The 13418-nt window shown below is 44.6% G+C and overlaps 1 protein-coding gene across 2 annotated transcripts in view; it reads left to right on the top strand.

The window, feature by feature from the left end:
• Positions 1-13418, top strand: part of bltp3b (bridge-like lipid transfer protein family member 3B) — a 65041-nt gene that overhangs the window by 20846 nt on the left and 30777 nt on the right. For both annotated transcript variants that reach the window (XM_088646014.1, XM_088646013.1), the window contains exons 3-7: positions 2325-2363; positions 3392-3483; positions 6737-6926; positions 7354-7494; positions 8078-8248. In XM_088646014.1, the coding sequence (XP_088502140.1) occupies positions 2325-2363; positions 3392-3483; positions 6737-6926; positions 7354-7494; positions 8078-8248 (633 nt within the window). The remainder of the gene's footprint in view (positions 1-2324; positions 2364-3391; positions 3484-6736; positions 6927-7353; positions 7495-8077; positions 8249-13418) is intronic.

The following is a 13418-nucleotide window of genomic DNA, read 5'->3' as shown; positions in this document are numbered from 1 at the left end:
TGTTATGCGTTGAATGGGATTTTATTTTCTATTTCTTCCTGTTTGTCTTTCAACGTTTGCTTGAATTCTGAATGAGATGTCACCCAGAGTAAAGAGCAGAACACTTCCTATACAAGTTCAGAATAGTGCGTTCCACTTAGTGGTGATCCAGATGAGAGCGGGTGTGTGTTTTCGGTTCCGAAGATGCCGGCGGTGAGGTACAAGATTGATGTGCGAAAAGCTTGCAGCGGCTCACGGTTTTATAACCTGCTGTGGAAGTAGCCTCTTCATAGATTTCTTAATTTCAGGAGGAGCAAGAGGGCCTGGAAAACATTAATTTCTGGACGCAACTGACAAATGAAGTTTTCAAGTAGAAATGTATACATTAAATAAAGAGATCAGGATCTGACTTGTATAAGATGTTAAGCCCTGATTTTGAAAAGTAACTTAGGAAAAGAAACTGAGGTTTCTGTTTGCATTGTCTTAATCTATGTAAAGTAAGACTTCAGAAGTTGTGTAGGAATGTCACTGCATGTTTGAAGATCATGCAGTGTATTAACTCCTCATTCCTAATGCTGTTTATAATGAATTTGGCCTTTACGTTATGAAAAACATAGGTGCTCTAGAAGTGCAATTAGATTAGTTCTTGACCTTAAAGGAATATCAGACACAGACGTGAGGATACAGGTGCGGATGTTTAAGATTAGTGGCCCTATAACAGGAGATGCTTCTGTACACCATGATGTGGACTGCGGAACAGGCTGCCCAGTCGTGAATGTTGACGCCGATAGCCTAGCTTCTTTCAAGTAACAGCTGGGGGAGATCCTCTGATCAGTTAGCTCGTAACTATCAGAAAGGCCACATGTGCCAGATGGTCTCCTCTCCTTTCTCCTTATCATAACAACAGATTCCCCAAGCTCCTCCAGTAAGTGGCTGGTAGAGATACTCAAATCTGGAAGCCAATTACAGCCAGGCCTACACAATGGGCCGTATAGCCTCCTCTCTCTTCTGTTTCCCTTTTGGGCTCACTGGAGTGCTGGCTGGGGATTTGAAGCATCCTGACATCAGCTGGGTATGACTCTTCAGGCGTATTATTTTAAGTGCCAGCAAGCCCTGACTAAGGAGCTGTTGTAATTTGTAGTTAACCACCCCCTTTGCCATAAAATTATCTTCAGTAGGTTTGGTTCTTCTTTTACAATTAGATTTTAATTTTTACACACTTATTTTTTTTTAATTTGCTCTCTTAAGGACTCCCAGTGGTCGTATTTAGTTAAGCATCATGGTTCAGGCAGTGTGAGGAGGAAAATGAAACCGGCTGTGAAGGTTGTAAGTGCTGTCACTGGACAGTGAAGAGTTTTTTTTTGTGTGTGTTGATTGCTGTGAATTATGCTGCCGAGCAGGGTGCAGATCTGTGTTGCGCTGTCTTTCACCCACACAGCAGTTATTTGTGTAAGTAGCTCTCCTGCAGTGTATGTTAATTCATGGCAATTAGTCCAGGAGTCAGTGGATAGCTGTGCCTAAGAGGGATTACCATTAAGACATGTCATTAAACCAGCAGTGTGATTCACATAAAGATTAGTTGTTGAAAGGGTTTCTGTGCTCCTGAGATAACAGCACGCCTAATGAGGGAGGAGTGATATGGTATTGGGCTCTAGAGGCTGTGCATATTCTTACACACAGACAATAGCGGATGGAAAACCCTCTTCTAGCTTGACATATTTCCTCACCACTGATGCATACAATTCGTGCATTTCTTTTGCACGGGGTCAGAATTTGCTTCAGAGGAGTTTTGTATGTCTCTGTGACATTCCTATAACTTTATGTGTGATGTGACTTTTTCCCAGCGAGCTCCAGTCTCTCCCCGAAACTCTCCAGTCACTCAATGAGATGACTCTCCACTAACGAGCTCCAGTTTCTCTCCGAGACTCTTGTTCCTGTGGTTGAGTCCCTGTGCTGACTGGGGCACAGAGGATCTGCCTTCTATCTCCTAGACAGGCTGCCCACTCCCCAAAGGCCTCTGGGAAATCCAGCCCAGGCACTCTGAACCGGCCATGCTGCCCTTTTACAATTATACAAGAAAATAGTCCTTTTAAAAACGTTTACTTTTTGGCCCATTTGAATTGTTAACTTATTTAATATACTGGTACTGTTCTGCCGTGAACACTTAGCTTTTGCCCATTGAGTTCTTACTGTGGCCAAGAAATGTGCTTTGATTATAAATGCAGAATACCTTTGCGCATTTAAATGCAAATATGCACTGTTTTTTTTTCTGTTAATAATAAACTAATTCCTCAGCATAGGTATGATTGCGTACCTACTGTAACATTCTTCCTGTCTGTTTTCAGATACCATGGACGAAGCTGAAGACTCACCCCATCTCTCTGGTAAAGACAGTTTCCCCTCATTAGAGGGTGCCGTGTTTAATTCTCCTAAACATTTCAGTAATCAAGGGTGATGTCCTGAATCTGTACTGTAGAAAAAAATAGAAAATCCAATATTTTTTTTTATGGCACCGGTAAGACACTTCACAAAATCCTGCAGCTTAAAACAGTAATACTCTCAATTTGTAATACTCTCACTGTTGCAGGTGACAGAAAGTGGTGGCTTGCTTTTCAAATCGCAGCATGGTGCAGGCTTAGCTCTGGTTCAGATCCAGTTGATAAAGCTAATTACACCCTAGGTGAGTCATAATTTATTCTAGGAGGCAAATTCTGTGCTAGCTGATTCAGTCTTAGGTCATTTTTTTCCGCTGGTTTGCTCGCTGGTTGAAATCCTAAACCAGGCCTTTGCATGTCTCATTGCAATTCTGACCCACAATATAGTTCTGGGCAAAGACAGCTCCTGGCAGATGGTTAGTAGTTAAGGGCTGTCTTACGGTTTTTCTAACCATACTGTTATCTGTATAAACGCTCATGTGGTCTTCACTACCTTATTCTCTGGCACTTTTTTACTCCTCCCTCCCAAAGTTTTGGTGTCCAGTTAGTCTTTTTCTCTGCCCCGCTGTGACCCCTGTAGCAGCCCGAAGGGGTGAAGGGCCTTGCATGCTTCCCTCGGGGAGGGGGGGGTCACGTGTGGCCGGAGCTCGCGGCCCCCGGTGTCCCACAGGGCCTGCAGCAGAGCCAGCGTCTGCTCGCTGGAGGACTCCTGCAGCAAGCCCAGGGCTCCTCTCGTGGCCTGATCCCTGCAGCGCTCGGGCGATCCCGCGCTCAGCCTCCCGATGACAGAGCCCAGGCTGGCCTCAGTGACGTCCGGACTCCATCACACCACACCAACCCCAAGAGCGTTACTTCGTTATTGTAGTGTTGCACCTTGCATGCACTTCAGCCAAGTGTCCTGGAGAGCGCCAGAGCATTCCCTTCCCGGGCCTTGCTGTTGTGCAACCAGGTCACGATATCATCTGTGTTTGTTTCAGTACCTGGATAAAGTTGTGATGGAAATGAGCACCTGTGAGGAACCGCGGCCACCGAACGGGCCTTCCCCTATTGCTACAGCCTCAGGTCAAAGGTGAGGCTCATGGTGTACACACCCAGTACCCACTCTCTGCCTTTTAATCCCCGTCTTTCTGTCTTATTACTTGGTCTTTTCCGTTTTTTGTCTGGTACGTTAGGTAATGGATTGTAAAATGCTCTGCTTTGATGCTATCATGTCTTACACTTTCTGCTCCCAAGGAAAGCAGAGTGATGTACCCCATGTTCTCCAGCCATGTTGTTGAAGCCGATAACTCTGGCTTCCTTCTGGATCCTCCCATCTCTGAAAGCCTCGCAAGCTACAGTAAATTAGCTAGATGGCATGAATGGGCTGATTTGTAACCTTTCTTATGTTGTTCTATTGAATAAGCATTAACACACCCGCTCTGTGTGGTTGTTGGGCTCTGTGTTTTGTCTGGTAATGCATTTCATCTACAGTGGATATAAAAAGTCTCCACACCCTTATTGAAATTGCAGGTTTTTGTGATGTAAAGCCAGAAATTAAGATAAATCCATCTCTGACATTTTTTCATCTCTAATAATAATAATAATAATAATAATAAACTTTATTTTATATAGCACCTTTAAAGGTGGCTTCTCAAAGCGCTTTACAGGATGACAATAACAATAAATAAGAAGACTACAACAATAAATAAGAAAATTTCACAAGACAGGACACAATTATAATTACAACAATACAACAATAACAATAGAGGAGACCGTGGAAGATGGTATTAAGAAGAGCAGAGGGGTGAAGAATGGAAGCAGTTAAGTAAAGGCTTTTCTGAAAAGGAGGGTTTTGAGTCTGGATTTGAAGGAGTTTAGAGAAGGTGACTCTCTAATATCCTTGGGCAAGGAGTTCCAGAGCTTGGGGGCATAGCAGGAGAAGGCCCTGTCGCCCATACAATGTAGACGGGCTTGGGGGACAGTAAGGAGGGCAGAATTTGAAGAGCGGAGGTTGCGAGGTGGGGAGTAGGGCGATAAAAGTTCAGACAGGTATTGAGGTGCCAAGCCATGTAAAGCCTTGTAGGTGAGCATGAGGATTTTAAAGTCTATGCGGAATTTGACCGGAAGCCAGTGCAAGGACTCCAGGATAGGAGTAATGTGAACACTTGCACTAGATCTGGTCAGGATTCTGGCTGCTGAATTTTGGACATACTGCAGCTTGTTCAGAGTAGATTTAGATACCCCAGGGAGCAGAGCATTGCAGTAGTCAATTCGAGAGAATACAAATATGTTGATCAGCTTTTCAGCCACAGTTAATGATAGCATAGGGCGTAGTCTTGCGATATTTCTAAGGTGAAAAAAAGATGTTTTGACAGTATGCTGTACATGTGGGTCGAATGTTAAGCCAGAATCGAATATAACCCCAAGGTTTTTCAATTTTGATTGGAGCTCAAGTACAGAGCCATCTACAGACAGGGTTACAGGACTGGCTTTACGAAGTTGATGGGGGGTACCAATAAGCATGACTTCAGTCTTGTCACAGTTAAGATGAAGGAAGTTTTGAGTCATCCAAATTTTTATGTCAGAGATGCAATTAGATAGAATAGAGACAGCCACATCAGTGTCGGGTTTGGTATGGATGTATATTTGAGTATCGTCAGCGTAAAAATGAAAGCTGAGGCCATGTGATCTTAAAAGCTGACCAAGTGGGAACATGTAAATGCTGAAGAGCAAGGGGCCCAGTATTGAGCCCTGAGGGACACCAGACTTGACAAGACCAATTTCAGACCTGTACCCATTGAGAGAGACAAAGTGACAGCGATCAGTGAGGTAAGACTTAAACCATTTGAGGGCAGTGTCAGAGACTCCAAACACAGTCTCGAGACGAGAAAGCAAGGTGTTATGGTCAACAGTGTCAAAGGCAGCACTGAGATCAAGAAGGATGAGTATGGAAAGAGAACCAGAATCAGAAGCTATTAGGAGATCGTTGGTGACTTTGACTAGGGCGGTTTCTGTGCTGTGAAGTTGACGGAAGCCAGATTGGAGGGGTTCGAAAAGGTTGTTTGTCATGAGGTGGTTATGTAACTGAAGTGTGACAGCACGTTCTAGAATTTTAGAGAGAAAGGGTAAGTTGGAGATGGGGCGAAAGTTGTTAAGATTGTCGAGAGCCATGTTAGGCTTCTTTGGCACTGGGGTAATAGCAGCAGTTTTGAGGACCGTTGGTACAATGCCGGTGCTCAAGGATTCATGTATTATATTGAGGACAATGGGACAGAGAGAAGAGAAACAGGACTGGAATAAAGTGGTGGGAATGGGATCTAAAATAGATGTGGTGGGTTTCATGCGCGTAACTAGTTTGTTTAGGGATGCTGAGTCAAGAAGAGAGAAGCTGGAGAGACGGGAACCAGAGAAGTTGGATGAGGAGGGAGGAGGTGTGGAAATTATATCCGTAGTGGAGAGAATGTGATGCCGGATGTTGTCAATCTTAGAACTAAAGAAATCTAAGAATGTGTTGCAAAGTTGTGATGAGGCAGGTAATGTGGTGGGGCAGTTTGGCTTGAGCAGTCTGTTGATGGTGGAGAAAAGATGTCTGGGATTGTTTTGGTGATTTTCAATGATGTGAGAGAAGTAGGTGGATCTAGCAGACTCTATAGTAACCTTATAATCAGATAAGTAATCTCTCCAGGCCTGATAATGTACATTTAGGCCGGAAAGACGCCACCTACGCTCAAGTTTGCGAGAGGCTGCCTTCATGAAACGCAGATGGTCATTGTACCAGGGGGCAGGGCGAGAGAAGGAGATGGTTCGAGTTTTTAAAGGAGCAAAGGTGTCGAGGGTAGATAAAAGAGCATTGTCAAGTAACTGTATTTTGTCCTCTAGAGGGTCAGAGGAAGAGAAACAGGATAAGGAGGACAGAACAGTAATGTGACTAATGTGACCTTGCAACAACAAAATTCAAGAGAAAAACAAATAGATCCTTTTGAGGAAAATAATTGTGTAGACTTTTTATATCCACTGTAACTGCATACGTAAAAAAACTTTTAGGTGTTTCGTCGTAGATTTTTTTAGATCTAAACCCTGCTTTTGCTTTGTGTTTGAGATGGTCATTCAGAACCCATGTAGTTTCTCTGATCGGTATGTGAGAACAGACACACGACTGACCTCAGCTCAAACCTCCAGACCTCGCCCAGCGTTTCCTTCTGTGCCTGTGAGATTTGAGGGCCAAGTTGTATCTCTGGGGGTTTCCTCATCTGTCTCTACCAATTCGGCAAGAAGCGTTCCATTTTTTAAAGCACCCTTTTGAGCGTGACCCTGGCGGCTCTCGCCTTTCTCTCTCCTCGCAGCGAGTATGGCTTCGCCGAGAAGGTGGTGGAGGGCATCTCCCTCTCGGTCAACTCCATCGTGATCAGGATCAAGGCGAAAGCCTTCAACGCCTCCTTCGAGCTGTCCCAGCTGAAAGTGTACAGCGTCAACACCAGCTGGCAGCTGAGCGACCTGCGCTTCACGAGGATACTGGACCCCCAGCGAGGAGAGGTAACCGGCAGAGAGGATATGTGTCAAAACGCAGAGCACGCCATGGATCGGCCACAAACCCCCAAGCCCTGTACATGCTTATGGGGCTTGCTTTGTAACAGGACCCTGATATTTGTGCCACTGGTGTGAATGGCTTTACACCAGTATTTACACTTTACACTTTATTTTGAGGGTGCTCATTTTCATCTGTCAGGCTACTGCACTAACTTAGGTTTTTTTTTTAATTCCAGTCCAGTCTTTGATATTTCAGTGCATAAGAGGAGATCTCCCTTGGTTTGTGTTCATAGCCACAGGAGCAGTGTTGATCTGAATTCCTGGTGCCTGCTGGGGCCTGGAATCCAGGTCCGTTTCCGACTGGCTGTTGGGCCGACTGAAGACAAACGCAGTCTGCAGCGTGAAATAAACGCAGCGGTCTTTAACTTTGCAGGTACTGACGTTTAAAGAAATCAGCTGGCAGATGATCAGGATAGAGGCGGATGCCATCCAGAGTGGCGATCACGAAGTCCTGAGCGCACCGGTGCGGCTGATCACCAATCAGTCCAAAATCAGAGTCACGCTCAAGAGGAGGGTAAGCTGGTGAAGAAGAGAAGCAAAAGCAAAAGAGAGACTATGTGTGTTAGCAGTAAGGTTTCTTAAAATCCTTTTCACACAGAACAAGAACGTCTATGTAAAGTTTTTGGTAGTGGTCTCTTAATCTCTGTTTGAGAATTAAACAGACACACGCAAACCTGCTGAGTCAGGGTGTACGGTATATTATAAAACTAAGTTGAAGTTGTTCAGACAACCTGTTAAAATGTCATTAGGAGTCAGTGATGAGTCCCGTTTTAGGCTGAAACATTAAGCATTAAGTTTCTGTGCACTCATTCTTCGGTTTCAATAATTTATTTGTCTGAGAGAAACTGAATGAGCAGGTTTTATTTGCTTGAAGGTCGTTGTCTTTGACAGCAGTGCAGCAGTTATCCCTCATAGCTGATTCAGTTTTGGGGTGCATTCTGTGTGGGGTTTGCATTTTCTTCACGCGAGGTGAAGTGATATCACCCTAAGTTTATCGCATCTCCTACCAGTAATAAGCAGCTTTGTAATAATGGATCAGTTGGTCTCCAGTTTCACAGCAGCCCCATGTTTCTGTTCCTTGTTGTCTTGCCATGCAGTTGAAAGATTGCAATGTGGTGGCATCGAAGTTGATTCTGGTCTTGGATGACCTGCTGTGGGTGCTGACCGACTCTCAGCTGAAAGCCATGGTCCAGTACGCCAAGTCTCTCAGCGAAGCCATGGAGAAGTCTGCCCAGCAGAGGAAGAGCATGGCGTCCGAGTCCACGCAGGTAGGGCTGTGTCCTCTTACGGCCCTCAGCAGACACGCGGAACAGTCAATAAAAGCATGACAAGGGCCTCAGTTATTACAGTTGATTAGTAGAAGCACGCTATTCATTTGTGTTCAGTAACATTGTATTCTAGAGCCTAATTACACACTGGTTCAGTTGGGAGGTGCCATTAAAAGAGAAGGCTTTAAGTCAAGGAATGTTGTGGTAAAATTATATAATCCACAAGTAAGAATATCATGTACAGGCTTGGTTATCACCTTTCAAAAACAATATTGGTACTCTAGAGTCAGTGTAGAGAGGAACAACTGGATATGTTCCTGTGCTTAACCACTGAAACCTCACCCAGAGCAGAGTTTCTCTGGCCTGGTCCTAACTTGGTCCTTAATCGCCAGTGTCAGTATCTGAATCACGTGCTAGTTTAGTCTTCTTTCTACACTCAGTCCTTGGTCTCTTCAGCACGCAGACCTTTATGCAGTATCTCTTTAGCTTGCTCATTAAGACGTGTAACAGACATGCTCACAGTGAGCCAGTGTGCTGTTGGACCTGTTTTTTCTTCTCGTGTTAGTTTCAGCTGACAATTGGGTGACCTAACATTCTCCTCCAGAATCATCTGGTACAACACTGGCTTCATGGTTGTGTCAATGATGACAATGACTGGGACTGCATTTAGGTTTTCCCTGACCTATATAAAGGTCAGAAAAGTTGTGTCTTGGTCTTCACCATACAGGTGAGTGGAAACATCCCAGATCAAAAGAGATTTCAGAGGACCTCCGAAAGAGCAGCCGCTGCTTATCAGCAGTAATGGATACAAAAGGATTTCTAGACATTAACAGCTCAGATAGTCAACCAATGGAAAATATTTGCAAACAGAGTGACCCTCCCCAGGATCAGTCTTCCTGCCTGTATCTCCCCAGGAGTAACCTGGAAAATCATCCAGGAACCCCAGAGCATCATCCAAAGATCTTCAGGCCTCTCTCACTGCCGCTTATGTCCGTGTTCATGCCTCAGTCTTCAGGAAAAGACTGATGGGACTGGTATTCATGAGAAAGATGGGCAGGAAGAATCTGTTGCTTTCTGCTTTGCTGCCTCGGGACCTGAAAGGCTTGTCATCGTTGCTTGAGCCACGAGTTCCAGTGTTGCATCAGCACATTCTAGGGGACAATATCAGGTCACCCTTTCGTGAGCTCAGGCTGAGGCAGTAGTGGATATTGCCCATTCCTGGTTGGTGTTCAAGTCTTTTTGTAACACCTTTGCTGTTTCTAACTGCTGGTGCTTAAAACTGTAAGAGCAGACTGAATCAGTTCCAACAGGTGAGTGATTGTCCTCCTACAGTTTAGAGCTCAGTCAGATTTCCATGGTGCATTTCTGATTTTGGTGGTATGCACAGAGATATGCCCAAAGGAAAAAGCTGCAGTTCTGTTCTGATGACTATTAAGACTTTTTTACGCTCAGCTATGCCTGTATTTTACGGTTTGTGCCTAAAACGTTGGAAGATTGCCAAGGTGGTTACACCTTGGGTTCATAGAAGAGAGAATGTCTGAGCCCCACCTGTGATTTTTGTTAGGTGAAAATGCTTCTGAAATTTGAGCGCTTTCACTGTTTCTTCTATGAAACGGTACTTGTACTTGCTTGATTTTTCTTTTTGAAACACTTGTATATCATCTCTTATAATAACCCCATATAGTTGTTTTATGCAGTGGATGGCAGATATCAGAAGCTAGAACCCTGATTGGCCTGGTCGGTACTGGGATGGGAGACCTGTAAGAAAAACAGGTTCCTGCTGTAAGTGGTGGTGGTGTACCAGTAGGTGGCACTCTTCTCTGTGGGCCAGCATTTTCAATCCTATATAAATTGACAGGGGGCACTGCTGTCAGAGGAGCCGGTGTTTAAACGAGACATTAAAACGTGGACTGTTTGGTCATTAGATAACCCAGAGATGCCCCATGTTAGCACCAGTGTTCTGGCTAAACTCCACTCTGTGCTTGTACAGTTTGGGCTCTTGCGTCAGTTCATTTGGTGAAACAGTTTCTCACGCCTCCACCTGATCAGCTGTGCAGTAGGACCGCTGTGTCTCCCAGGTGCTGTGCTCTACTGGTGGATGAAATGTGTCCCCTGCTATATGTAAGATGCTTTGGGATGAGTAGCATTATAAAATGTATTAATTAATGACATTGTCATTAATTAATATAAATATTAATGACAGTATTAACTGCAATCGTGCAAATATGTTCTTTGTTTCATTAAACTCAGGTAGTTTGGACATTCATAACAGCTCAGAATTAAATTAACAAGGCCGCATGGCTGTTTTGCTTTTCTTTCATGTAATGTGTTATTGCAAAATGCTCTGAACAGTGCTGCATCCAGGACAGCTGCTCTGTGTGATGACACCTGTAGCTTCACTGTCACACTGACTGCCCTCAAGCCACAGCAGCTGAATGAGTCACATCTGGGCTTATTGCTTTTGCTCAGACTTATTACTTTTGCTGCAGTTTCAGTCCACACCTTGGCTCTATTAAGGGAGGTTGTAATAAGTACTGAGAGCATGATTGCAATGTTAAAAATTGATACGTTTTCAGGAGATTATTGACTGGGTGTCTTAGACTTATGTATGACGTGCAGTTGGACTTTGGAATTGAAGATGCACAGTACACATGAAAACAGCCCTGCGCCTCAGAAGAAGTGTGTACTGTCCGAGCCCTGTGCCGCGGTGAGCTCTGGTGTCTGAGCCCTGTGCCGCGGTGAGCTCTGGTGTCTGAGCCCTGTGCCGCGGTGAGCTCTGGTGTCTGAGCCCTGTGCCGCGGTGAGCTCTGGTGTCTGAGCCCTGTGCCGCGGTGAGCTCTGGTGTCTGAGCCCTGTGCCGCGGTGAGCTCTGGTGTCTGAGCCCTGTGCCGCGGTGAGCTCTGGTGTCTGAGCCCTGTGCCGCGGTGAGCTCTGGTGTCTGAGCCCTGTGCCGCAGTGAGCTCTGGTGTCTGAGCCCTGTGCCACGCTGAGCTCTGGTGTCTGAGCCCTGTGCCGCGGTGAGCTCTGGTGTCTGAGCCCTGTGCCGCGGTGAGCTCTGGTGTCTGAGCCCTGTGCCGCGGTGAGCTCTGGTGTCTGAGCCCTGTGCCGCGGTGAGCTCTGGTGTCTGAGCCCTGTGCTGCGGTGAGCTCTGGTGTCTGAGCCCTGTGCCGTGGTGAGCTGTGTGTTTGGAGATGTTGTGTTCTTGTGTGTTCTTCCAGGCTGTTGCCTTGACACAGTTGCCCATGAAATTACCATTCTGTTGTCTCAGAGCTCTTATGAGAAGCCATTCCTGTTGCCTTGATTACAGTGTACAGAGGCAGCGTTCAGGGTGTGCTTTGCTCTTACTGCAGAATTGGCACCTGTGATTTCCCTGTGTCCACTGTGGTAATCTCTCCACCCACTGCTTTCCAGTGACTTCATGTGGTGGGTCGGAAAAGAGCAGTGATTTCAGCCTCTAAACCCTTTTTCCTTTGTATATCCGCCTGGCTGACCGTGTGCTTAGCTGCGCTTTGTGCGATTTCAGAGATTGAATGCTTACCCAAGTGTTGAGAAATGTAGGACAGCATCTGCCAAGTGCAGGGGATAGTTTTTGGCCTGCAGTTTCATATTCCTGGCATACAGTCCAGGCCTTTTCACCCATCTGCCAAACGGCAGATTTGAATTCTGGCCTTATAAGGTCTCTCGATTTACCAGCAGTTTGAAAAAGCATTGTATAGTTTTTTAAAGAACTGATGGCCATTAGCCTGATACGGCTTTATCTGGAGTGTCTAATAATTGTCCTCATAAGCCACAGTTTATGCATCTTTTCTTGTTAAGAAGCACTGTTTAGATAAACCAGACAAAGCTACTTTGGTAAGGATCCAAACAACTGACGTGCTCGCTGTGGTTATTACAGTGGTATCTTGAGAATACTAGTCTGAATGTGATATTAATGACTCAAAAAGAATTCATCTGTAAAACAATGAAGTCCAGGACTAGGGAAATATGGTGTAAATAGTTTACTGGAGATATTTAAAAACATTCATGTGAATAGAATGATTTACAGACTGTGTAGAAGGACCCAAGATTCAGAGATGGAATAAGAATATACCAGGCTTCAGGAGCAGCTGAAAAAGATAGTTCCCAAGTGGGAGACAAAAAAACAATATTGCATTAGAGGAAAAACTGTTTTTCTTCATAGCTGCAGCACTAAAATTCTAATAGTAAAGAAATAGTAAACACTATTTCACTCAATTTTTTACAACCAAAATCATCAATAAAATGTCTCTGTAATAGAAGGAGTGTGTGTTACAAGCTTCGTCAACATAACTGAGATTGAGGTTATGACTAGGACAACTAAAAACCAATAACCTGCAAGGTCCTGATGGTATTTTCCCAGTCATTGTCAAGGAGGCGAAAGGATGTTATTTATAGATGCCTAGCTCTTACTTAGATTGTGAGCAGTACCTATAGGTTGGAGGATTGCTGATGTAACTGCAGTTCATAAAACTGTACTGAACAGTTCGTAGAACTGAACCATGAAAGTATATGCCAATCAGTCTTATTTCTGTCACAGGCAAAGTTTTGGAATTGACATCGGATAAATTTGGAATTGTACAGGATAAAGACATTAGAACATGGATGGACGGAAAATCCTGTTATCTAATTTGATAGAATTCTTCAAACGGGCAATGAGGAGGTAAAACTAAAGCAGACAACATAAAATACAGGAACAAGTAATAGGTTTATTCCATGCTGAAAAGAGAAGAGAGAAAACACAACGTTTCGGCCGCAGAGCCTTCTTCAAGTGTGAGAAGGCTCTGCGGCCGAAACGTTGTGTTTTCTCAATTCTCTTTTCAGTATGGAGTAAATCTATTACTTGTTCCTTTGTAGCCTACACATGCTGACGCAGCTACCCACCTGAACTGCTTTAACATAAAATACAGGTATTTACAGTTCCAGAAGGTGTTTGATAAGATACCTCTGGAATCCAAGGTAATGAATTCACTTGTATTGGCCAGATGTAAGCAGTGGTGTGCCACTGGGAACCATTTTAGGGCCTTTGTTCTTTGTGATCTATACAGTATCAACAACGTTGATTCAGCTAGAGTTGCCAATATAGTTAAATTTGCAGGTAGTACTAAAATAGGGGGAGTGGCACACAGACACAGAAGCAAGGGAATTACATGTA

This window comes from Lepisosteus platostomus, chromosome 9 (genome assembly GCF_059453375.1).
Source record: "Lepisosteus platostomus isolate fLepPlt1 chromosome 9, fLepPlt1.hap1, whole genome shotgun sequence".
Classification (NCBI taxonomy): domain Eukaryota; kingdom Metazoa; phylum Chordata; class Actinopteri; order Semionotiformes; family Lepisosteidae; genus Lepisosteus; species Lepisosteus platostomus.
The sequence above is the reverse complement of the archived record's forward strand: the minus strand, read 5'-3'. Positions and strand labels throughout refer to the sequence as shown.